Below are 27,458 nucleotides of genomic sequence, written 5' to 3'. Positions count from 1 at the left end.
GTTATTTCGCTGAACACTAGATGGTTTCATTTTATTTTTGGCAGTGAAACCAGGCTACTCAGGCGAGGAAAAACCTCGCATTCAGCGAACCCCCGGGGGTACGTTTCAGAGTAACTGCTGTAGGCTATTCACTTCCTGCTGTAGGCTTTTCACTTCCTGCTGTAGGCTATTCACTTCCTGCTGTAGGCTATTCAATTCCTACTGTAGGCTTTTCAATTCCTACTGTAGGCTATTCAGTTCCTACTGTAGGCTATTCACTTCCTGTTGCTGCAGCATTCAAATGTAGACTAACCAACTCTTACTTGCAGGCGATCCAATTTCTGCTATTAAACTGGTCCAACAGTATGTTTCAGGTGATTATAGGTAAACCAATCCCTCCTAATATACTGGTCCAACAGTATGTTTCAGGTTATTATAGGTAAACTAATCCCTACTATTGGAGACACCACTGTGCTGCAATTGATTAATGTTAACCGGTTAGATTCATTATTATAGGGAATAAATAGTTCTGCCAAATTGAACTCCAACATTTTGTGGCTGAGGAGGACAGGAGGTCTTTCACCATTAAGGCTCGGCTGGACAACAGACAGTCTTTTTGAAGTTGTGGCCAGAGTGATGTCCGAGTCCATCTGGGTCACGGCACCAAATATTGTGGAAAATTAGATCCAAAGATGAAGGCATAGACTTTTTAATTGCATAGAAACATATTTAATCAAGCAGCTGCAGGGGACATGATTCTGATTTCACAGGGAAGAACCTCCTGAGTAAATGGTTCCATGTCCCTGATATAGTGGGAGGTGATAATATCATCAGATTGTTACACAACAGTTATTTATACCAGCAACAGTTCCAGAACACAATGGCCTTGTGTTTAAGGTGTGTTTAATGTACAGACACACCAGGACTCTATGAAAGGCATGACATCACAGTCCAACACAGAACATGTCCCTTGAGATGTTACAACAGTTCTGCCACCACACTAGTTTTCACTCAAATGTGAGGGGCTGATGCTCATTGGCTCAGACTCAAATTGCTAGGGGGGGGGGGGTGAAATGTAGGGAAATAGTCATTCTGCTCATAGACTCATGTATGAACAACACATTGACACATCCAGCCCAAAGTGGGAGGTTTCAAAAAATACTTTCTTAGTCGCCAAAGTAATGTAGCGTGTCTTTAACATTCACAACCCTTAAACTAGTTTAATTATAACCATGGCTAATAACACGTATAACTTAACCCTTATAGCCATTAAACCCTTATAGCCATTAAACCCTTATAGCCATTATACCCTTATAGCCATTAAACCCTTATAGCCATTATAGGGAATTACCACTATAACCCTTATATCCACTATAACCAATATAACCCTTATAACCACTATAACCATTATAACCCTTATTACCACTATAACCCTTATTACCACTATAACCCTTATAACCACTATAACCCTTATAACCCTTATAACCCTTATAACCACTATAACCAATATAACAATTATTACCACTATAACCACTATAACCACTATAACCCTTATAACCACTATAACCCTTATAACCCTTATAACCACTATAACCAATATAACAATTATTACCACTATAACCACTATAACCAATATAACCACTATAACCCTTATGACCACTATAACCCTTATAACCCTTATTACCACTATAACCCCTATAACCCTTATTACCACTATAACCACTATAACCAATATAACCACTATAACCCTTATTACCACTATAACCCTTATAACCCTTATTACCACTATAACCCCTATAACCCTTATTACCACTATAACCCTTATAAACACTATAACCACTATAACCACTATAAACACTATAACCAATATAACCACTATAACCACTTTAACCCTTATAGCCATTAAACCCTTATAACCCTTATAACCCTTATAGCCATTATAGCCATTATAACCCTTATAACCCTTATAACCCTTATAACCCGTATAACCCTTAAACCCTTATAACCCTTATAACCCTTATAACCCTTATAACCCTTAAACCCTTATAACCCTTATAACCCTTATAACCCTTATAACCCTTATAGCCATTAAACCCTTATAACCATTATAACTTAACCCTTATAACCCTTATAACCATTAAACCCTTATAACCATTAAACCATTATAACCCTTATAACTTAGGGAATGTGTACTGAATAGTTGTGGGAATTACCACTGGACAAAACTCATCACTTTTCATCACAGTCACAATCACATCCATCCTCGTCATCACAATCCTTTAACTCCCCTGATGCTCTCGCCAACTTTATGTTCCCCTCTCCGTTCCCCTCTCCGTTCCCCTCTCTGTTCCCCTCTCTGTTCCCCTCTCTGTTCCCCTCTCCGTTCCCCTCTCCGTTCCCCTCTCTGTTCCCCTCTCTGTTCCCCTCTCCGTTCCCCTCTCCGTTCCCCTCTCTGTTCCCCTCTCCGTTCCCCTCTCTGTTCCCCTCTCCGTTCCCCTCTCCGTCCCCCTCTCCGCTTCTGCTCCTCTTTTTCCCTATTTTTCATCACATTCGCCATCACAATCCTTCTCTGATGCTATCGCCATCCCTTTCCTGGTCCTCTTTTTACCCTGTTGTACTTGAACGTTTCTTGGACAATTATCGTGAAACACCTTGACAATACCATTGTAGCTTTTATTCAACTTGGCTTCGAGTGCTCCCAAGGTTTCCAGGTTCAATATTTTCCCATTGTCGTTTTTGTTCTCCCCCCAGTATGCTCCGACCGTCCAGTTCTTCGTGCTGTTGTAACAGCAGTAGGCTGTCCACAGGTGATCAGGGATGTTCACTCGGTTGTTCAGTGTGTTGCTGCTGCTGGGCACTGCTCCAGTCACCACATAGACTTTTGTCTTGTCGTCCTTGCAGTTCTCGACAAGAGTTTTTCTGACTTTACACTCTACTTTACACCATCTGCCTCGGTTGAAGCCTTTTTCCTGGGGAACGACGTTTGTCAGGGTGAAAGTGGACCTCATGGTAGCATTATCAGGTGTGTGCGAACATGGGAAAATGTGACCTCTGTCCAGATCCATGCTACTTATTGTTGCACTGTAGTCTGCGTCCACAGCCTGATGGTCGACTCCTATATCTATCTTATTATTAAGCATCTTCACCTCATGTTGGGTTTTCATCTCTTCTACATCTATACCTCCAAGCTGCAGAAACATCAGAAACATCAGTCAGGCATTAAAACTCTGTAACAAGTTTATACATTAAAACTCTAACAACTTTATACATTAAGTCATTAACAAGTTCACAATTTAACAATCTAGCCTTATGTTGAAAATGGTTGCAACACATTCGTGTCTCAAAGATACTGTATGTCTATACCTGTAAACAAATACACACGTTGAATGAATAGAGATTAGAACTACCTGGGGCTCCATCATCCAGGACTGACTTGGTAACATAACTGTCTGTGATATACAGTATACCAGTAATAAATACACATGTTGAATGAATAGAGATTAGAATTACCTTAGGCTCGATCATCCAGGACTGTTTTGGTCTACCCAATATATTACCAGTGAAGGTGTAGGCTGAGAACACAGGGATCTTGTTGGTCGTGTCGTAGAGAGTTGCAAACCTGTATGTGTTGTTGTACTTCTGGCAAATAGGCTTGTAGCGGTTTTGATCCTGGACTCTCCCACCAACCAAAATACCTGGGAGATTTGGAGTTGTCCCCTCCAGGAAGAACTCTTTGCACTCTGGATCAAACCTCTCCACTACATGAGCGAGAGCAGGAGGAATGAGAGAGAGGAGGAGGAGAGTAGAGAGATGATTCAATACCCCCATCATCACCTGAAGACTGTACACCACAGAGACAAAGATGAAGTTACAGAGACCAGTTGGTAGACTGGAGACTGTTGAGCTGAGTCAGGACAGACTGATTTAAATAGTTATTACAGAGACCAGTTGGTAGACTGGAGACTGTTGAGCTGAGTCAGGACAGACTGATTTAAATAGGTTTTCAGAGTCTCCTCCTTCAGATGTCAAGACAGAAAGGGTTGATTTGCATAAACACCTCTGTTCGTTTCCACGGAAACTGCTGTAACAAATAACATGTGACTCACCTACTGTAGTTTCTAACACGTATGGACCCAGAACTTAATCCCACAAGATTATAGTTCTGGGTTAATGGGATTAGACTGCTCTAAATAGTGACTGCATCCACACTTTGGTTCTGGTAGAAAAACGTTTTAGGATAAAAACATGACTTTACTCAGGTTGGAGTCTGTCAGAAGATACACATCACACTATTTAGCAGATGTTATTGCAGGTTTTTGCAGGTGGAGCGACATGCTTGTTTGTTAGTGTCAGCAGTAGACTATACTACCCTGTGTCAGCAGTAGACTATAGGTCTATACTACCCTGTGTCAGCAGTAGACTATACTACCCTGTGTCAGCAGTAGACTATAGGTCTATACTACCCTGTGTCAGCAGTAGACTATACTACCCTGTGTCAGCAGTAGACTATACTACCCTGTGTCAGCAGTAGACTATAGGTCTATACTACCCTGTGTCAGCAGTAGACTATAGGACTATACTACCCTGTGTCAGCAGTAGACTATAGGACTATACTACCCTGTGTCAGCAGTAGACTATACTACCCTGTGTCAGCAGTAGACTATAGGTCTATACTACCCTGTGTCAGCAGTAGCCTATAGGTCTATACTACCCTGTGTCAGCAGTAGACTATAGGTCTAACTACCCTGTGTCAGCAGTAGCCTATAGGTCTATACTACCCTGTGTCAGCAGTAGTCTATACTACCCTGTGTCAGCAGTAGCCTATAGGTCTATACTACCCTGTGTCAGCAGTAGACTATACTACCCTGTGTCAGCAGTAGACTATACTACCCTGTGTCAGCAGTAGACTATAGGTCTATACTACCCTGTGTCAGCAGTAGACTATAGGTCTATACTACCCTGTGTCAGCAGTAGACTATAGGTCTATACTACCCTGTGTCAGCAGTAGCCTATAGGTCTATACTACCCTGTGTCAGCAGTAGACTATAGGTCTAACTACCCTGTGTCAGCAGTAGCCTATAGGTCTATACTACCCTGTGTCAGCAGTAGTCTATAGGTCTATACTACCCTGTGTCAGCAGTAGTCTATAGGTCTATACTACCCTGTGTCAGTAGCCTATAGGTCTATACTGCCCTGTGTCAGCAGTAGCCTATAGGTCTATACTACCCTGTGTCAGCAGTAACCAATAGGTCTATACTACCCTGTGTCAGCAGTAGTCTATATGTCTATACTACCCTGTGTCAACAGTAGTCTATACTACCTTGTGTCAGCAGTAGTCTATACTACCCTGTGTCAACAGTAGTCTATACTACCCTGTGTCAACAGTAGTCTATACTACCCTGTGTCAGCAGTAGTCTATAGTTCTATACTACCCTGTGTCAGCAGTAGTCTATAGGTCTATATTACCCCGTGTCAACAGTAGACTATAGGTCTATACTACCCTGTTTCAGCAGTAGTCTATAGGTCTATACTACCCTGTGTCAGCAGTAGACTATACTACCCTGTGTCAGCAGTAGCCTATAGGTCTATACTACCCTGTGTCAGCAGTAGTCTATACTACCCTGTGTCAGCAGTAGACTATAGGTCTATACTACTATGTGTCAGCAGTAGTCTATAGGTCTATACTACCCTGTGTCAGCAGTAGTCTATACTACCCTGTGTCAGCAGTAGCCTATAGGTCTATACTACCCTGTGTCAGCAGTAGTCTATAGGTCTATACTACCCTGTGTCAGCAGTAGTCTATACTACCCTGTGTCAGCAGTAGCCTATAGGTCTATACTACCCTGTGTCAGCAGTAGTCTATAGGTCTATACTGCCCTGTGTCAGCAGTAGTCTTTAGGTCTATATTACCCTGTGTCAGCAGTAGTCTATAGGTCTATACTACCCTGTGTCAGCAGTAGTCTATAGGTCTATACTACCCTGTGTCAGCAGTAGACTATACTACCCTGTGTCAGCAGTAGACTATACTACCCTGTGTCAGCAGTAGACTATAGGTCTATACTACCCTGTGTCAGCAGTAGACTATAGGTCTATACTACCCTGTGTCAGCAGTAGACTATAGGTCTATACTACCCTGTGTCAGCAGTAGCCTATAGGTCTATACTACCCTGTGTCAGCAGTAGACTATAGGTCTAACTACCCTGTGTCAGCAGTAGCCTATAGGTCTATACTACCCTGTGTCAGCAGTAGTCTATAGGTCTATACTACCCTGTGTCAGCAGTAGTCTATAGGTCTATACTACCCTGTGTCAGTAGCCTATAGGTCTATACTGCCCTGTGTCAGCAGTAGCCTATAGGTCTATACTACCCTGTGTCAGCAGTAACCAATAGGTCTATACTACCCTGTGTCAGCAGTAGTCTATATGTCTATACTACCCTGTGTCAACAGTAGTCTATACTACCTTGTGTCAGCAGTAGTCTATACTACCCTGTGTCAACAGTAGTCTATACTACCCTGTGTCAACAGTAGTCTATACTACCCTGTGTCAGCAGTAGTCTATAGTTCTATACTACCCTGTGTCAGCAGTAGTCTATAGGTCTATATTACCCCGTGTCAACAGTAGACTATAGGTCTATACTACCCTGTTTCAGCAGTAGTCTATAGGTCTATACTACCCTGTGTCAGCAGTAGACTATACTACCCTGTGTCAGCAGTAGCCTATAGGTCTATACTACCCTGTGTCAGCAGTAGTCTATACTACCCTGTGTCAGCAGTAGACTATAGGTCTATACTACTATGTGTCAGCAGTAGTCTATAGGTCTATACTACCCTGTGTCAGCAGTAGTCTATACTACCCTGTGTCAGCAGTAGCCTATAGGTCTATACTACCCTGTGTCAGCAGTAGTCTATAGGTCTATACTACCCTGTGTCAGCAGTAGTCTATACTACCCTGTGTCAGCAGTAGCCTATAGGTCTATACTACCCTGTGTCAGCAGTAGTCTATAGGTCTATACTGCCCTGTGTCAGCAGTAGTCTTTAGGTCTATATTACCCTGTGTCAGCAGTAGTCTATAGGTCTATACTACCCTGTGTCAGCAGTAGTCTATAGGTCTATACTACCCTGTGTCAGTAGCCTATAGGTCTATACTGCCCTGTGTCAGCAGTAGCCTATATGTCTATACTACCCTGTGTCAGCAGTAGCCTATAGGTCTATACTACCCTGTGTCAGCAGTAGTCTATATGTCTATACTACCCTGTGTCAACAGTAGTCTATACTACCTTGTGTCAGCAGTAGTCTATACTACCCTGTGTCAACAGTAGTCTATACTACCCTGTGTCAGCAGTAGCCTATAGGTCTATACTACCCTGTGTCAGCAGTAGCCTATAGGTCTATACTACCCTGTGTCAGCAGTAGCCTATAGGTCTATACTACCCTGTGTCAGCAGTAGCCTATAGGTCTATACTACCCTGTGTCAGCAGTAACCTATAGGTCTATACTACCCTGTGTCAGCAGTAGCCTATAGGTCTATACTACCCTGTGTCAGCAGTAGCCTATAGGTCTATACTACCCTGTGTCAGCAGTAGCCTATAGGTCTATACTACCCTGTGTCAGCAGTAGCCTATAGGTCTATACTACCCTGTGTCAGCAGTAGACTATAGGTCTATACTACCCTGTGTCAGCAGTAGTCTATACTACCCTGTGTCAGCAGTAGACTATAGGTCTATACTACCCTGTGATTTTTGTTGTAATAAAAAAGATACTGCTAATGTCTGGAGACATAAAGTGTAGTAGAAATGTTGGTAAGAATCCAGAACTCCCATCAAAAGCTAGCCAGCTTACTGGCTACCAGAGATCTGCATGGAGGAATGGGCCAAAATACAAGCAACAGTGTGTGAAAACCTTGTGAAGTAGGTCGAGAAGAGAATAGGTCAAGAAGAGAGAGAATAGGTCGAGAAGAGAGAATAGGTCGAGAAGAGAGAATAGGTCGAGAAGAGAGAATAGGTCGAGAAGAGAGAGAATAGGTAGAGAAGAGAGAATAGGTCGAGAAGAGAGAATAGGTCGAGAAGAGAGAATAGGTCGAGAAGAGGGAATAGGTCGCAAAGAGGGAATAGGTCGAGGAGAGAAAATAGGTCGAGAAGAGAGAATAGGTCGAGGAGAGAAAATAGGTTGCGAAGAGGGAATAGGTCGAGGAGAGAAAATAGGTTGAGAAGAGAAAATAGGTTGAGAAGAGGGAATAGGTCGAGGAGAGAAAATAGGTCGAGGAGAGAAAATAGGTAGAGAAGAGAATAGGTAGAAGAGAGAGAATAGGTCGAGAACAGAATAGATCGAGGACGGAGAAAAGAGAGAGAGGGTAGAGGCAGGGCGCCGCATCCAACTGGCAATTTAATTCAAAATAGGTTCACACACCAGCAAGCATTATTTGGCAACAGATGATCATTCGCTTATTTCTAAATATATAAAATAAGTGTTGTAGAAATGCATGACGTGTTTGTAAACACGTCCTCACCTAATGAAATGCATGACGTGTTTGTAAACACGTCCTCACCTAATGAAATGCATGACGTGTTTGTAAACACGTCCTCACCTAATGAAATGCATGACGTGTTTGTGTACTTTTAAGAATCCAGAATTCCCATCAAAACTTACTGGCTACTAGCTAACTGGCTACTAGCTAAACACGGCCTGCTAGCTAACTGGCTACTAGCTAACCACGGCCCGCTAGCTGTCTGAAGCACATCGGACTGTTAGCTCAAGCGGCCCATTGGACAACTTCTTTGGCCACTATACCTAGTTTGCCAATTGGCCTGGTTTACCACACAGAACCCTGCTGATCCTTCCTCCGAACCGGAATCCCAATGGAAGCTAGCCAGCTAACTAGCTTTTAGCTTGTAGTAAGCTAGCCACTGCTTGCGGTCATCAGCTACCACGGACAACTTTTGCCAGTCTGCACAGCACGACTCAAACCAGAGCTAATCGGACAAATATATATTTCTTCTCCATATCAAGCGCTAAACCGTTTTCTTTTGTTCTTCATCTGGATCATCTCAGTTAGCTAGCTGCTATCCAAGTGGCCACTCCTGTCTAACGTCCCTGTCCTGAAACAATGACAAATTAGCCTGGAGCTAACCTTGCCAGGCCCATCTGCTAAGCCAATCTCCCTGCTAGCCAATAGAGGTCCATCAGCCATTCCCTGGGCTACAATTACCTTTTTTTTTGCCAACTGGCCCGGTCCCCTACCGACCCATCACGACTGGACCACCGACGTGATTTGCCCGCATCGTCCCCCTGAATGCCCATCCGTTAGCCTGTTAGCCGCAGCCTGCTAGCTGTCCAGAGCACATCGGACTGTTAGCTTAAGAGGCCCTTCGGACAAATTCTTTGGCCACCATACCTATTTTGCCAATTGGCCTGGTTTACCACACGGAGCCCTGCTGATCCATCTGCCGACGTAATAGCACGAGGGGGCCACAACAGACATTCGTCCTTCGCGACATCCCTCCAAGGCCCTTTCTGCTAGCCCCGGCCCGCTAGCTGCCTGAAGCCATTCTCTGGACTCCTATGATTCACTCGGATACGCATGCCTCTCGCTAACGTCAATATGCCTTGTCCATTTCTGTTTTGGTTAGTGACTATTGCCTTATTTCACTGTGGCGCCTACAGCCCTACTCAATATGCCTTATTAAACACTAATTCCACCTATCACACATGCGATGACATCACCTGGTTTAAATGATATTTCTAGATCTCTTTCATCGTCACTCTATGCACAGGTTTACACCCACTGTATTCACATCCTACCATACCTTTGTCTGTACATTATGCCTTTAATCTACTCTACCATGCCCAGATATCTGCTCCTCTTGCTCTCTGTTCTGAATCTACTGAGCGTCCAGTTCTTTTAGCCTTTTGCCGTACCCTTAACCTACTCCTCCTCTGTTCCTCTGGTGATGTGGAGGTTAATCCAGGTTCTGCAGTGCCTAGCTCCACTCCCATTCCCCAGGTGCTCTAATTTGTTGACTTATGTAATTGTAAAAGCATTGGTTTCATGCATGTTAACATTAGAAGCCTCCTTCCTAAGTTTGTTTTATTCACTGCCCTAGCACACTGTGCCAACCCGGATGTCCTAGCCATGTCTGAATCCTGGCTCAGGAAGACCACCAAAAACCCCGAAATGTCACCCCTCATCACTGTCAAATGCTTCCTAAAACACTTGAGCGAGCAGGCCTATCTAATCGACCTGGCCCGGGTATCCTGGAAGGATATTGACCTCATCCCATCAGAAGATGCCTGGTCATTTTTTTAAAGTGCCTTCCTCACCATCTTAAATAAGCATGCCCCTTTCAAAAAATGTTGAACAAGGACCAGATATAGCCCTTGGTTCTCTCCAGACTTGACTGCCCTTGACCAGCACAAAAACATCCTGTGGCATTTTGCATTAGCATCAAATAGCCCCCGCGATATGCAAATGTTCAGGGAAGTTAGGAAGCAATATACACAGTCAGTTAGGAAAGCTAAGGCAGGCTTTTTCAAGCAAATATTTGCCTCCTGTAGCACAAACTCAAAGTTCTGAGACACTGTAAAGTCCATGGAGAATTAGAGCACCTCCTCCCAGCTTCCCACTGTACTGAGGCTAGGAAACACTGTCACCACCGATAAATCCGCTATAATATAGAATTTCAATAAGCATTTTTCTACGGCTGGCCATGCTTTCCACCTGGCTACCCCTACCCCGGTCAACAGCCCTGCACTCCCCACCGCAACTCGCACCTTCCTCCCCCATTTCTCCTTCACCCAAATCCAGAGAGCTGATGTTCTGAAAGAGCTACAAAATCTGGACCCCTACAAATCAGCAGGGCAAGACAATCTGGACCCTCTCTTTCTAAAATGATTTGCCGAAATTGTTGCAATCACCATCACTAGCCTGTTCAACCTCTTTCGTATTGTCTGAGATTCCCAAAGATTGGAAAGCTGCCGCGGTCATCCCCCTCTTCAAAAGGGGGAGAAACTCTAGACCCAGACTGCTACAGATCTATATCTATCCTACCCTGCCTTTCTACGGTCTTCGAAAGCCAAGGTAAGAAACAGATGACCGACCATTTAGAATCCCACCGTACCTTCTCCGCTATGCAATCTGGTTTCAGAGCTGGTCATGGGTGCACCTCAGCCACGCTCAAGATCCTAAACGATATCATAACCGCCATCAATAAGAGACATTACTGTGCAGCCATATTCATCGACCTGGCCAAGGCTTTCGACTCTCAATCACCACATTCTTATTGGCATACTCAACAGTCTTTGTTTCTCAAATGATTGCCTCACCTGGTTCATCAACTACTTCTCTGATAGAGTTCAGTGTGTCAAATCGGAGGGCCTGTTGTCCGGAGCTCTGGCCGACTCTATGGGGGTGCCACAGGGTTCAATTCTCAGGGCGACTCTCTTCTCTGTAATGCATCAATGATGTCGCTCTTGCTGCTGGTGATTCTCTGATCCACCTCTACGCAGACGACACCATTCTGTATACTTCTGGCCATTCTTTGGACACTGTGTTAACTAACCTCCAGACAAGTTTCAATGCCATACAACTCTCCTTCCGTGGCCTCCAACTGCTCTTAAATGCAAGTAAAACTAAATGCATGCTCTTCAACCGATCACTGCCTACACCTGCCAGCCCATCCAGCATCACTATTCTGGACGGTTCTGACTTAGAATACGTGGACAACTACAAATACCTAGGTGTCTGGTTAGACTGTAAATCTTCCTTCCAGACTCACATTAAGCATCTCCAATCCAAAATTAAATCTAGAATCGGCTTCCAATTTCACAACAAAGCATCCTTCACACATGCTGCCAAACATACCCTCGTAAAACTGACCATCCTACAGATCCTTGACTTTGGCGATGTCATTTACAAAATAGCCTCCAACATTCTTCTCAACAAATTGGATCCAGTCTATCACAGTGCCATCCGTTTTGTCACCAAAGCCCCATACACTACCCACCACTGTGACCTGTACGCTCTTGTTGGCTGGCCCTCGATTCATACTCGTCACCTTACCAACTGGCTCCAGGTCATCTACAAGTCTCTGCTTGGTAAAGCCCCGCCTTATCTCAGCTCACTGGTCAGCATAGCAGCACTCATTCATAGCACGCACTCCAGCAGGTATATCTCACTGGTCACCCCCAAAGCCAATTCCTACTTTGGCCGCCTGTCCTTCCAGTTCTCTGCTGCCAATGACTGGAACGAACTGCAAAAATCACTGAAGCTGAAGACTCATAGCTTTAAGCACCAGCTGTCAGAGCAGCTCACAGATCACTGCACCTGTACATAGACGGCATCCCCAGCCGCGCCCTCAGAGCATGCGCAGACCAGCTGGCCGGTGTGTTTACGGACATATTCAATCAATCCCTATACCAGTCTGCTGTTCCCACATGCTTCAAGAGGGCCACCATTGTTCCTGTTCCCAAGAAAGCTAAGGTAACTGAGCTAAACGACTACCGCCCCGTAGCACTCACATCCGTCATCATGAAGTGCTTTGAGAGACTAGTCAAGGACCATATCACCTCCACCCTACCTGACACCCTAGACCCACTCCAATTTGCTTACCGCCCAAATAGGTCCACAGACGATGCAATCTCAACCACACTGCACACTGCCCTAACCCATCTGGACAAGAGGAATACCTATGTGAGAATGCTGTTCATCGACTACAGCTCGGCATTCAACACCATAGTACCTTACAAGCTCGTCATCAAGCTCGAGACCCTGGGTCTCGACCCCACCCTGTGCAACTGGGTACTGGACTTCCTGACGGGCCGCCCCCAGGTGGTGAGGGTAGGCAACAACATCTCCTCCCCGCTGATCCTCAACACTGGGGCCCCACAAGGGTGCGTTCTGAGCCCTCTCCTGTACTCCCTGTTCACCCACGACTGTGTGGCCACGCACGCCTCCAACTCAATCATCAAGTTTGCGGACGACACAACAGTGGTAGGCTTGATTACCAACAACGACGAGACGGCCTACAGGGAGGAGGTGAGGGCCCTCGGAGTGTGGTGTCAGGAAAATAACCTCACACTCAACGTCAACAAAACTAAGGAGATGATTGTGGACTTCAGGAAACAGCAGAGGGAACACCCCCCCATCCACATCGATGGAACAGTAGTGGAGAGGGTAGCAAGTTTTAAGTTCCTCGGCATACACATCACAGACAAACTGAATTGGTCCACTCACACAGACAGCATCGTGAGGAAGGCGCAGCAGCGCCTCTTCAACCTCAGGAGGCTGAAGAAATTCGGCTTGTCACCAAAAGCACTCACAAACTTCTACAGATGCACAATCGAGAGCATCCTGGCGGGCTGTATCACCGCCTGGTATGGCAACTGCACCGCCCTCAACCGTAAGGCTCTCCAGAGAGTAGTGAGGTCTGCACAACGCATCACCGGGGGCAAACTACCTGCCCTCCAGGACACCTACACCACCCGATGCTACAGGAAGGCCATAAAGATCATCAAGGACATCAACCACCCGAGCCACTGCCTGTTCACCCCGCTGTCATCCAGAAGGCGAGGTCAGTACAGGTGCATCAAAGCTGGGACCGAGAGACTGAAAAACAGCTTCTATCTTAAGGCCATCAGACTGTTAAACAGCCACCACTAACATTGAGTGGCTACTGCCAACACACTGTCAATGACACTGACTCTACTCCAGCCACTTTAATAATGGGAATTGATGGGAAATGATGTAAATATATCACTAGCCACTTTAAACAATGCTACCTTATATAATGTTACTTACCCTACATTATTCATCTCATATGCATACGTAGATACTGTACTCTATATCATCGACTGCATCCTTATGTAATACATGTATCACTAGCCACTTTAACTAGGCCACTTGGTTTACATACTCATGTCATATGTATATACTGTACTCGATATCATCTACTGTATCTTGCCTATGCTGCTCTGTACCATCACTCATTCATATATCCTTATGTACATATTCTTTATCCCCTTACACTGTGTATAAGACAGTCGTTTTTTGGAATTGTTAGTTAGATTACTTGTTCGTTATTACTGCATTGTCGGAACTAGAAGCACAAGCATTTCGCTACACTCGCATTAACATCTGCTAACCATGTGTATGTGACAAATAAAATTTGATTTGATTTGATTTAGCCCATCTGTAAACAGCCCATCTATCTACCTCATCCCCATACTGTACTTATTTATTTATCTTGCTCCTTTGCACCCCAGTATCTCTACTTCCACATTCATCGTCTGCACATCCATTCATCCATACCATTCCAGTGTTTAATTGCTATATTGTAATTACTTCTCCACCATGGCCTATTTATTGCCTTATCTCCCTTATCCTACCTCATTTACACTCACTGTACATAGACTTTTTGTTTTCTTTTTCCTACTGTATTATGGACTGTATGTTTTGTTAATTCCATGTGTACCTCTGTCGTTTGTGTCAAACTGCTATGCTTTATCCAGGTCGCAGTTGTAAATGAGAACTTGTTCTCAACTAGCCTACCTGGTTAAATAAAGGGTTAGGGTTATATATATATATAAATACCTGGTTAAATAAAGGTGAAATAAAAAATTAGGGTTATATATATATATATAGCCTAGACCTACTCTAAGAAACATATCTGATATAGACTATAGCCTAGACCTCCTCTAAGAAACATATCTGATATAGACTATAGCCTAGACCTCCTCTAAGAAACGTATCTGATATAGACTATAGCCTAGACCTCCTCTAAGAAACGTATCTGATATAGACTATAGCCTAGACCTCCTCTAAGAAACGTATCTGATATAGACTATAGCCTAGACCTCCTCTAAGAAACGTATCTGATATAGACTATAGCCTAGACCTCCTCTAAGAAACATATCTGATATAGCCTATAGCCTAGACCTCCTCTAAGAAACATATCTGATATAGACTATAGCAGCCTATAGCCTAGGCCTTCTCAAATAGGTCCTGTTCTAAAGTAGTGCACTAAATAGGGAATAGGGTTCAAATAGGCCCTGATCTAAAATAGTGCACTAAATAGGGAATAGGGTTCAAATAGGCCCTGATCTAAAATAGTGCACTAAATAGGGAATAGGGTTCAAATAGTCCCTGATCTAAAGTAGTGCACTACATAGGGAATAGGGTTCTGGTCTAAAGTAGTGCACTACATAGGGAATAGGGTTCCATTTGGAACGAAGCAATACATTACTGACCTGGGAGAAAACATGGAGAACCCTGAACTCACCATGTCACCAATCTGTCACCAATCACTCTGCTGATCCATCAGAAACCCATAAATATCTCCAGGTCTGTTGAACAAAGTGATTTTCATTGTGTGTGTCAGTATGACCCCAGTTACACACACACACACACACACACACACACACACACACACACACACACTGTCTGCAGTGATTGTCATTATAATGTATTTATGCATTTATTTTCTATTGTACAGAGTTGTCTACTGTTGTCTGTCGCCCCCCAGTGGTTCTTTGTTGTAAGAACGAACTTATTTCCTTCCCAAATGGGACCCTATTGTAGTGCACTATAAAGGGAATAGGGGCCATTAGGGACGTATCTAACTGGAATATGTTGTTGCACTACGTCCTAATGAATAGCTCTGGTCCAGGGTGTGACGTGCATCGTGATGGTGCTGAACCGTGTTGATGGGTATAACACCCTGGACCAGAGCTACCCAACAATACACAGCTGGATAATAAGTCCTGTTATCTGATATTCTGAATAATGTTGTATTTTATACATTGGTAAACTGAGTTAAAAGGAGAAACCTGCACACTGCTCTTGCTGGTATCACTGCTCTAGCTAATATCACTGCTCTAGCTAGTATCACTGATCTAGCTGGTATCACTGCTCTTGCTGGTATCACTGCTCTAGCTGGTATCACTGATCTAGCTGGTATCACTGATCTAGCTAGTATCACTGCTCTTGCTAGTATCACTGCTCTAGCTAGTATCACTGCTCTAGCTAGTATCACTGCTCTAGCTAGTATCACAGTATCACTGCTCTTGCTGGTATCGCTGCTCTAGCTAGTATCACAGTATCACTGCTCTAGCTAGTATCACTGCTCTAGCTAGTATCACTGCTCCAGCTAGTATCACTGCTCTAGCTAGTATCACTGCTCTAGCTAGTATCACAGTATCACTGCTCTTGCTGGTATCGCTGCTCTAGCTGGTATCACTGCTCTCTGTGGTATCACTGCTCTTGCTAGTATCACTGCTCTTGCTAGTATCACTGCTAGTATCACTGCTCTTGCTAGTATCACTGCTCTAGCTAGTATCACTGCTCTAGCTAGTATCACTGCTCTTGCTGGTATCACTGATCTAGCTAGTATCACTGCTCTAGCTAGTATCACTGCTCTAGCTAGTATCACTGCTCTTGCTGGTATCACTGCTGTTTATTCAGCTTTCCGTATCGGCCTCAAGACCTTCGTCAGAGCTTTGTGAGTGTTAGTCGTTTCCACCCTTATGTAGACATGGCATCGAATGGGGTTGGATTCGAGGAGAAATAAACACGTGTTACCAAATATAACAATGTGCATTTATAAGTATTCTGATCAAGTGTGTGTGCTGCCATTCTGTTACAAGGTAACATATTGTTTTATTACAATGGTTCAAATGTATTTTCATTGTGTTCCATGGTGTTATTCGCCCCCTAGTGGAGTTTTCTGGTACTTAGAAAGACGACGCAAACAGGAAGAATAGAATTCGTTCTGCACGCAAAGAAGCAGCTACAAACAACGCTACGGTGCAGGTCTTTCGGTTATTTCTTGTCACGCTTCAGCCTTGGAAACATATTTGTTTGTAAATTCGATTCAAGCATTTAGCTAGTGATGATAATCTTGTTATTGATAGAGTTGCCTACATATCAATGTTGGTTGCATTTACTCACAAATTGCAATGCCTTTAATGTATGTCGTTAGCTGTAATCACTTTGCTCGTGCGTCATGCAAACGAATTGTAAAATATACAATACTGTAGTTTTATTACAGTTTCTAGTGTAATATGCTTTGTTATGCTACATAGATGGTTGTACATTATTAGAGTAATGAAAGGAGCCAATTACCATATGAGTAACAATTAGCTATATGGTTTGGCATCATGCCAGATGCATGGTACCTTGGCGCGTGCTTTGTATTTATGCAACTTCAAATGTTTAATGTACAACTACAGTATATCGGTGTGAATTGAATACTAAAGTATATTCTTTCATGTATTTTGCAGTTTCACAACATACACGTTTCAAATATATTAATTCAAGAAAAGTCACGATTTGGGAGTTTTATTGAAGACTTAGTTGTTAGCTATCTGTCTAGTTTTGCATGGGAATGCAACTCAAGGGCAGAATGTGTACATAACACGTATTAAATTAGGCTACTGCCTTAATCACTAATCGTCTTCCTCACAAACACACTTAAACAAAATACAATCATTTATTTGGAAGATTAATTTATTCATGTTTCACAATTGGATAATCCCATATAAAGACAGACATCACCATTCCTACCAAGGATAGTGTGAGTGAACTTCGGGAGAAGGGGGAATGGGGTGGGGGAGGTAACTGTAGCAACACTATGAGCTGGTGGCTGGGCGCCGCGGGCGGTGTAGTGACCGAACAGGGGCGACGGAGGGCGGCAGACAATTGTCAAAATATCGCCTCAAATTCAGGTGCTGCCATAGGCGACGGTCTAATGGGAGGACTGGCCCTGATCCCGTCTGTAAACCCACAATGAGGACATCAAGTAAGTTTTCATAAATCATTGGGTTCCGTTCAAGAAGAAACGTCAGAGTCGTCTGAAGTGGAGGCATTAATTCATGTTGACATTTACAACATAACATGCTTGGACATTTCATCATTAAGACCTTTAGGGAATAATGTCTGGAGGGTGAACATCCCAAAACATTCTCATTAGATCAGTGTTATATCACCTCCCCTGTCTGATATCTTGACTTTCTCTCTGTCACACAACCTACAGGTAGACATGTCATGTTTTACGTCATTACAATGTACTGCGACTGGATAATCCCTGTCTTTAACTTTTATAATTCTCTGAGATAACGAGAGGTTTTACCTACATAACACAGCCCACATGGACATTTAATCATGTAGATAACATGGGTGGTGTTTACCTACATAACACAGCCCACATGGACATTTAATCATGTAGATAACATGGGTGGTGTTTACCTACATAACACAGCCCACATGGACATTTAATCATGTAGATAACATGGGTGGTGTTTACCTACATAACACAGCCCACATGGACATTTAATCATGTAGATAACATGGGTGGTGTTTACCTACCTAACACAGCCCACATGGACATTTAATCATGTAGATAACATGGGTGGTGTTTACCTACATAACACAGCCCACATGGACATTTAATCATGTAGATAACATGGGTGGTGTCTACCTACATAACACAGCCCACATGGACATTTAATCATGTAGATAACATGGGTGGTGTTTACCTACATAACACAGCCCACATGGACATTTAATCATGTAGATAACATGGGTGGTGGAACACGTAATAATGTCATTTATTTGGAACCGTGTTCCTGTATGTGGGCGGCAGAAACATTCACACTTCATCATATTGTTGCACTGGGCTCAACATCTGCAATTACAGCAACCAATCAGAAGAGGGCGGAAAAGAGCCTGGCTCGTTTTCTTTTGTGGCTGGAGGTTTGGCCTGGACCAATGTGTTGCATAAGTTGCAACCTCTCCTATTTACAATACAGGGTGGGTTCTTAAATTTACCCGACCTCTCCTATATAGTAAGTGGTGGGTTGTTAAATTTACCCGACCTCTCCTATATACAATACAGGGTGGGTTCTTAAATTTACCCGACCTCTCCTATATACAATACAAGGTGGGTTGTTAAATTTACCCGACCCCTCCTATTTACAATACTAGGTGGGTTCTTAAATTTACCCGACCTCTCCTATATACAATTACTGGGTGGGTTGTTAAATTTACCCGACCTCTCCTATATAGTAAGTGGTGGGTTGTTAAAATTGACCCGACCTCTCCTATATACAATCAGTGGTGGGTTGTTAAATTTACCCGACCTCTCCTATATAGTAAGTGGTGGGTTGTTAAAATTGACCCGACCTCTCCTATATACAATAAGTGGTGGGTTGTTAAATTGACCCGACCTCTCCTATATACAATCAGTGGTGGGTGGTTAAAGTCAGCTGGCAGAACTGGGTCTGATAAAACATGACAACAGTTCTAAGGAGTTTTCTGTCTGTGTATCTGTCTGTCTGTCATTCTGTCTGTGTATCTGTCTGTCTGTCATTCCGTCTGTATATCTGTCTGTCTGTCTGTCATTCTGTCTGTCTGTCATTCTGTCTGTGTATCTGTCTGTCTGTCATTCTGTCTGTGTATCTGTCTGTCTGTCTGTGTATCTGTCTGTCATTCTGTCTGTGTATCTGTCTGTCTGTGTATCTGTCTGTCTGTGTATCTGTCTGTCTGTCATTCTGTCTGTGTATCTGTCTGTCTGTCTGTCATTCTGTCTGTATATCTGTCTGTCTGTCATTCTGTCTGTGTATCTGTCTGTCATTCTGTCTGTGTATCTGTCTGTCTGTCATTCTGTCTGTATATCTGTCTGTCTGTGTATCTGTCTGTCATTCTGTCTGTGTATCTGTCTGTCTGTGTATCTGTCTGTCTGTCATTCTGTCTGTGTATCTGTCTGTCTGTGTATCTGTCTGTCATTCTGTCTGTGTATCTGTCTGTCTGTGTATCTGTCTGTCTGTCATTCTGTCTGTGTATCTGTCTGTCTGTCTGTGTATCTGTCTGTCTGTCTGTCATTCTGTCTGTGTTTCTGTCTCTGTCATTCTGTCTGTATATCTGTCTGTCTGTCATTCTGTCTGTGTATCTGTCTGTCTGTCTGTCTGTCATTCTGTCTGTGTATCTGTCTGTCTGTCTTCTGTCTGTGTATCTGTCTGTCTGTCATTCTGTCTGTGTGACTGTGTGACTTGGAATTTTCCTGCACAGAATGAAATGCTAATTTGTAATGTATTCCAGGTTAAAAAGGCTTCTAAAGTTAGTATTTTCTTCTTTAAAATGTCAGACTTTTTTTTTGACCAAACAATTTTTTAACCCCCCCTACAAAAAATGTCCATTAATTAAAAACAACATAACAATTTACTGTTGATGCAGGATCATTTATGTTGTGTGAAACTGTCTCAAATGAATATATGACACATATCTCTCTCTCTCTCCATCTTTCTATATCTGTCTCCATCTCTCTCTCTGCCTCTCTCTCTCTACCTCCTTTGCTCTCTGTCTTGCTCTCTCTCTCTCTGCCTCTCTCTCTCTCTGCCTCTAACTCTCTGCCTCTAACTCTCTGTCTCACTCTCTCTCGCTTTGTCTCTAACTCTCTGCCTCTCTCTCTTTGCCTCTCTCTCTGCCTCCCTCTCTCTCTCTTTATTTATCTCTGCCTCTCTCTCTCTCTGCTTCCCTCACTGTCTGTCTCTATCTATCTCTGCCTCCCTCACTCTCTGCCTCCCTCTCTGTCTCTCTGTCTATCTCTGCCTCTTTCTCTCTCTCTCTCTCTCTGCCTCCCTCCCTCTCTGCCTCTCTCTATCTATCTCTGCCTCCCTCTCTCTCTCTCTCTCTCTCTCTGCCTCCCTCCCTCTCTGCCTCTCTCTATCTATCTCTGCCTCCCTCTCTCTCTATCTATCTCTGCCTCCCTCTGTCTCTCTGTATCTATCTCTGCCTCCCTCTCTGTCTCTCTGTATCTATCTCTGCCTCCCCCTCTGTCTCTCTGTATCTATCTCTGCCTCCCTCTCTGTCTCTCTGTATCTATCTCTGCCTCCCCCTCTGTCTCTCTGTATCTATCTCTGCCTCCCCCTCTGTCTCTCTGTATCTATCTCTGCCTCCCCCTCTGTCTCTCTGTATCTATCTCTGCCTCCCTCTCTGTCTCTCTGTATCTATCTCTGCCTCCCCCTCTATCTCTCTGTATCTATCTCTGCCTCCCTCTCTGTCTCTCTGTATCTATCTCTGCCTCCCTCTCTGTCTCTCTGTATCTATCTCTGCCTCCCTCTCTGTCTCTCTGTATCTATCTCTGCCTCCCTCTCTGTCTCTCTGTATCTATCTCTGCCTCCCTCTCTGTCTCTCTGTATCTATCGCTGCCTCCCCCTCTGTCTCTCTGTATCTATCTCTGCCTCCCTCTCTGTCTCTCTGTATCTATCTCTGCCTCCCTCTCTGTCTCTCTGTATCTATCTCTGCCTCCCTCTCTGTCTCTCTGTATCTATCTCTGCCTCCCTCTCTGTCTCTCTGTATCTATCTCTGCCTCCCTCTCTGTCTCTCTGTATCTATCTCTGCCTCCCCCTCTGTCTCTCTGTATCTATCTCTGCCTCCCTCTGTCTCTCTGTATCTATCTCTGCCTCCCTCTCTGTCTCTCTCTATCTATCTCTGCCTCCCTCTCTGTCTCTCTCTATCTATCTCTGCCTTCCTCTCTGTCTCTCTCTATCTATCTCTGCCTCCCTCTCTGTCTCTCTCTATCTATCTCTGCCTCCCTCTCTGTCTCTCTCTATCTATCTCTGCCTCCCTCTCTGTCTCTCTCTATCTATCACTGCCTCCCTCTCTGTCTCTCTCTATCTATCTCTGCCTCCCTCTCTGTCTCTCTCTATCTATCACTGCCTCCCTCTCTGTCTCTCTCTATCTATCTCTGACTCCCTCTCTCTCTCTCTCTCTCTCTCATCCAAGGTCTTTTTTTCTATACACTACTGAAGTGACACGTCATTTTCCAGGAAGTAGCCTTGTAGTTTTTCTGAATAGTCTTCAATGGGTAAAAACACATCGCAATGGTCTTCAAGCCAAATAGTCTATAAAAGGAATCTGGGCAGTCTATCACTGTTACCATGGAGATACTATTATATGTTCTTAATGTAATATCACAGAGGTAAATTCATCCAAAACAAAATATGTATTTCATATATATATGTATAATTATCAATCAATCAATCAATTGACACCTGTCCTGAACCCAGAGGTCATGGATTGGAGGTTTGAAAACTGAAACAAGGCTGACCCCTGCTGGTGAGATGATTTGACAACACTGCTTGAAAATCATTTTTTAAATAATTGAACCTTTTTTTAACTTGGCAAGTCAGTAAAGAACAAATTCTTATTCACAATGACGGCCAACCCCGGACGATTCTGGGCCAATAGTGCGCCGCCCTATGGGTGATGTATGTTTAGAGACATGGTAGCTTCTTGACCAGCTCCGGGTATGTTTAGAAACATGGTAGCTTCTTGACCAGCTCCAGGTATGTTTAGAGACATGGTAGATTCTTGACTAGCTCCAGGTATGTTTAGAGACATGGTAGCTTCTTGACCAGCTCCAGGTATGTTTAGAGACATGGTAGCTTCTTGACCAGCTCCAGGTATGTTTAGAGACATGGTAGCTAGCTGGTATGCTGGACTGGTTGGACACATAGTTTCGGCAAAGTTTGAATGAATAACTGACAACTAAAATAGTGCTTTCAATCATTTATATTTTTAGCTCAAATAACGTTGTCTAATGTTGAATTGGAACATTTTGGAGTCACTTGGTTACATTTAAACAGCATGAGAATAAAACACCAGACTCTCACAGGCTTCATTCATTATAGATGTTTATTCCTTCAGATGGGAAGAAGATGGAGACATACAGTGATAGAATTACATTCAGAACATATAATAGTATCTCTATGGTAACAGTGATAGAATTACATTCAGAACATATAATAGTATCTCCATGGTAACAGTGATAGAATTACATTAAGAACATATAATAGTATCTCCATGGTAACAGTGATAGAATTACATTCAGAACATATAATAGTATCTCTATGGTAACAGTGATAGAATTACATTCAGAACATATAATAGTATCTCTATGGTAACAGTGATAGAATTACATTCAGAACATATAATAGTATCTCCATGGTAACAGTGATAGAATTACATTCAGAACATATAATAGTATCTCCATGGTAACAGTGATAGAATTACATTCAGAACATATAATAGTATCTCTATGGTAACAGTGATAGAATTACATTCAGAACATATAATAATATCTCCATGGTAACAGTGATAGAATTACATTCAGAACATATAATAGTATCTCTATGGTAACAGTGATAGAATTACATTAAGAACATATAATAGTATCTCCATGGTAACAGTGATAGAATTACATTCAGAACATATAATAGTATCTCCATGGTAACAGTGATAGAATTACATTCAGAACATATAATAGTATCTCCATGGTAACAGTGATAGAATTACATTCAGAACATATAATAGTATCTCCATGGTAACAGTGATAGAATTACATTCAGAACATATAATAGTATCTCCATGGTAACAGTGATAGAATTACATTCAGAACATATAATAGTATCTCCATGGTAACAGTGATAGAATTACATTCAGAACATATAATAGTATCTCCATGGTAACAGTGATAGAATTACATTCAGAACATATAATAGTATCTCCATGGTAACAGTGATAGAATTACATTCAGAACATATAATAGTATCTCCATGGTAACAGTGATAGAATTACATTCAGAACATATAATAGTATCTCCATGGTAACAGTGATAGAATTACATTCAGAACATATAATAGTATCTCCATGGTAACAGTGATAGAATTACATTCAGAACATATAATAGTATCTCCATGGTAACAGTGATAGAATTACATTCAGAACATATAATAGTATCTCCATGGTAACAGTGATAGAATTACATTCAGAACATATAATAGTATCTCTATGGTAACAGTGATAGAATTACATTCAGAACATATAATAGTATCTCTATGGTAAATGTGTTTTAGAGTTGTCTGTGTTACCACTGGACCAAACTCTGGGACTGTGTCACCTAGAAAGAGACACATTTACAATCCTCATCACATTTCATTAACCCTTTCCTGTTAATAACCCCACTTCCTACCTCCCTCTCTCTGCTCTTCTCTCTCTCTTTCTGAGAAGAACCTCTTGGACACTGTTTTGGGAACACCTGGACATCACCATCACCTGGGTAGTGCTGCTTCAACATGTTATACAGCTCTGACAAGGTATGGGGGTTCAATACTTGTTTGTTTGTTTCCTCTTGGTTCACACCCCAGTGTGCTTTGGCCATCCACTCTTTCTTCTTGTTGTTGTAACAGCAGTAGGCTGTCCACAGGAGATCTGGGATGTTCACTCGGTTGTTCAGTTTGTTGTTGACACTGGGAACTGCTCCAGTCAACACATAGGCCTTGGGTTGACCATTATTATCACGGCATTGCGTCAGGAGTATCTTTCTAACCTCACACTCCATCTTTCCCCAGCTACCTTCATTAAATGACTGTACTTGAGGAACAGCGTTTGTCAGGGTAAAGGTGGAGTCCTGATTAACGGGTTGGTGAGCAAAAGCTTTTGAAAACATGTGACCTTTGCTCACCTTCTTGTCTTTACCGTATTCATCATAATCCTGATTGACAGCCTGGTGTGTATAAATGACCCCTTCTTTCTCCAGACCCATAACTGGTTCAATTCCTCCGTCCAGCTGTAGGAACAAAATTCATCATTCATTCATAATTCATGCATACTGGCACTGAACAGACCTGTATATTAGACCTGACCTGTATATTAGACCTGTATATTAGACCTGACCTGTATATTAGACATGACCTGTATAATATACCTGTATATTAGACCTGACCTGTATAATAGACCTGTATATTAGACCTGTATATTAGACCTGTATAATAGACCTGTATAATAGACCTGTATATTAGACCTGACCTGTATATTAGACCTGTATATTAGACCTGTATATTAGACCTGTATATTAGACCTGTATATTAGACCTGTATATTAGACCTGTATATTAGACCTGTATAATAGACCTGTATATTAGACCTCTATATCAGACCTGTATAATAGACCTGTATAATAGACCTGTATATTAGACCTGTATATCAGACCTGTATATTAGACCTGACCTGTATATTAGACCTGTATATTAGACCTGTATATTAGACCTGACCTGTATATTAGACCTGTATATTAGACATGTATATTAGACCTGACCTGTATAGTAGACCTGTATATTAGACATGTATATTAGACCTGACCTGTATAGTAGACCTGTATAATAGACCTGTATATTAGACCTGTATATTAGACCTGTATATTAGACCTGTATATCAGACCTGTATATCAGACCTGTATATCAGACCTGTATATCAGACCTGTATATGTGACCTGTATATTAGACCTGACCTGTATATTAGACCTGTATATTATACCTGTACATTAGACCTGACCTGTATATTAGACCTGTATATTAAACCTGTATATGTGACCTGTATATTAGACCTGACCTGTATATTAGACCTGTATATTAGACATGTATATTAGACCTGACCTGTATAGTAGACCTGTATATTAGACATGTATATTAGACCTGACCTGTATAGTAGACCTGTATAATAGACCTGTATATTAGACCTGTATATTAGACCTGTATATTAGACCTGTATATTAGACCTGTATATCAGACCTGTATATCAGACCTGTATATGTGACCTGTATATTAGACCTGACCTGTATATTAGACCTGTATATTATACCTGTACATTAGACCTGACCTGTATATTAGACCTGTATATTAAACCTGTATATCAGACCTGTATATTAGACCTGACCTGTATAGTAGACCTGACCTGTATATTAGACCTGACCTGTATATTAGACCTGTATAGTAGACCTGACCTGTATATTAGACCTGTATAGTAGACCTGACCTGTATATTAGACCTGTATATTAGACCTGACCTGTATATTATACCTGTATATTAGACCTGTATATTAGACCTGACCTGTATATTAGACCTGTATATTAGACCTGTATATTAGACCTGTATATTAGACCTGACCTGTATATTAGACCTGTATATTAGACCTGTATATTAGACCTGACCTGTATATTAGACCTGACCTGTATATTAGACCTGACATGTATTTTAGACCTGTATATTAGACCTGACCTGTATATTAGACCTGTATATTAGACCTGTATATTAGACCTGTATATTAGACCTGACCTGTATATTAGACCTGTATATTAGACCTGTATATTAGACCTGACCTGTATATTAGACCTGACCTGTATATTATACCTGTATATTAGACCTGACATGTATATTAGACCTGAATATTAGTCCTGTATATCAGACCTGTATATTAGACCTGACCTGTATAGTAGACCTGACCTGTATATTAGACCTGACCTGTATATTAGACCTGTATATTAGACCTGTATATTAGACCTGACCTGTATATTAGACCTGTATATTAGACCTGACCTGTATATTAGACCTGACCTGTATATTAGACCTGTATATTAGACCTGACCTGTATATTAGACCTGTATATTAGACCTGTATATCCTGTATATTAGACCTGACCTGTATAGTATACCTGTATATTAGACCTGACCTGTATATTATACCTGTATATTAGACCTGTATATTAGACCTGACCTGTATATTAGACCTGACCTGTATATTAGACCTGACATGTATATTAGACCTGTATATTAGACCTGTATATTAGACCTGTATATTAGACCTGACCTGTATATTAGACCTGTATATCAGACCTGTATATTAGACCTGACCTGTATATTATACCTGTATATTAGACCTGACCTGTATATTAGACCTGTATATTAGACCTGACCTGTATATTAGACCTGACCTGTATAGTAGACCTGACCTGTATATTAGACCTGACCTGTATATTAGACCTGACCTGTATATTAGACCTGACATGTATATTAGACCTGTATATTAGACCTGTATATTAGACCTGTATATTAGACCTGACCTGTCTATTAGACCTGTATATTAGACCTGACCTGTCTATTAGACCTGTATATTAGACCTGTATCAGACCTGTATATTAGACCTGACCTGTATATTATACCTGTATATTAGACCTGACATGTATATTAGACCTGAATATTAGTCCTGTATATCAGACCTGACCTGTATAGTAGACCTGACCTGTATATTAGACCTGACCTGTATATTAGACCTGACCTGTATATTAGACCTGTATATTAGACCTGTATATTAGACCTGACCTGTATATTAGACCTGTATATTAGACCTGACCTGTATATTATACCTGTATAGTAGACCTGACCTGTATATTAGACCTGACCTGTATATTATACCTGTATATTAGACCTGACCTGTATATTAGACCTGACCTGTATATTATACCTGTATATTAGACCTGACCTGTATATTATACCTGTATATTAGACCTGACCTGTATAGTATACCTGTATATTAGACCTGACCTGTATATTAGACCTGACCTGTATATTATACCTGTATATTAGACCTGACCTGTAT

The 27,458-nt window shown here is 42.2% G+C and overlaps 1 protein-coding gene and 1 long non-coding RNA gene across 2 annotated transcripts; both read right to left on the bottom strand.

Moving 5' to 3' along the window:
* Positions 1-2,400: 2,400 nt before the first annotated feature.
* On the bottom strand, positions 2,401-3,972 carry LOC109885644 (endonuclease domain-containing 1 protein). Its single transcript, XM_020477477.2, has 2 exons — positions 3,490-3,972; positions 2,401-3,167 (listed from the first exon to the last, which is right to left on the bottom strand). The coding sequence occupies exons 1-2, from the start codon at positions 3,808-3,810 to the stop codon at positions 2,514-2,516; spliced, it is 975 nt and encodes a 324-aa protein (XP_020333066.1). The 5' UTR covers positions 3,811-3,972; the 3' UTR covers positions 2,401-2,513.
* A 13,320-nt stretch (positions 3,973-17,292) lies between these two features.
* Positions 17,293-24,745, bottom strand: LOC116362897 (uncharacterized). The gene is made up of 2 exons (XR_004207797.1): positions 24,492-24,745; positions 17,293-17,742 (listed from the first exon to the last, which is right to left on the bottom strand). It is a non-coding gene; the product is annotated as an uncharacterized LOC116362897 (long non-coding RNA).
* Positions 24,746-27,458: the final 2,713 nt, after the last annotated feature.

The sequence above is a fragment of the Oncorhynchus kisutch genome, unplaced genomic scaffold, assembly GCF_002021735.2.
Source record: "Oncorhynchus kisutch isolate 150728-3 unplaced genomic scaffold, Okis_V2 scaffold897, whole genome shotgun sequence".
NCBI classification, from domain to species: domain Eukaryota; kingdom Metazoa; phylum Chordata; class Actinopteri; order Salmoniformes; family Salmonidae; genus Oncorhynchus; species Oncorhynchus kisutch.
This window is presented reverse-complemented; position numbering and strand designations above follow the sequence as displayed.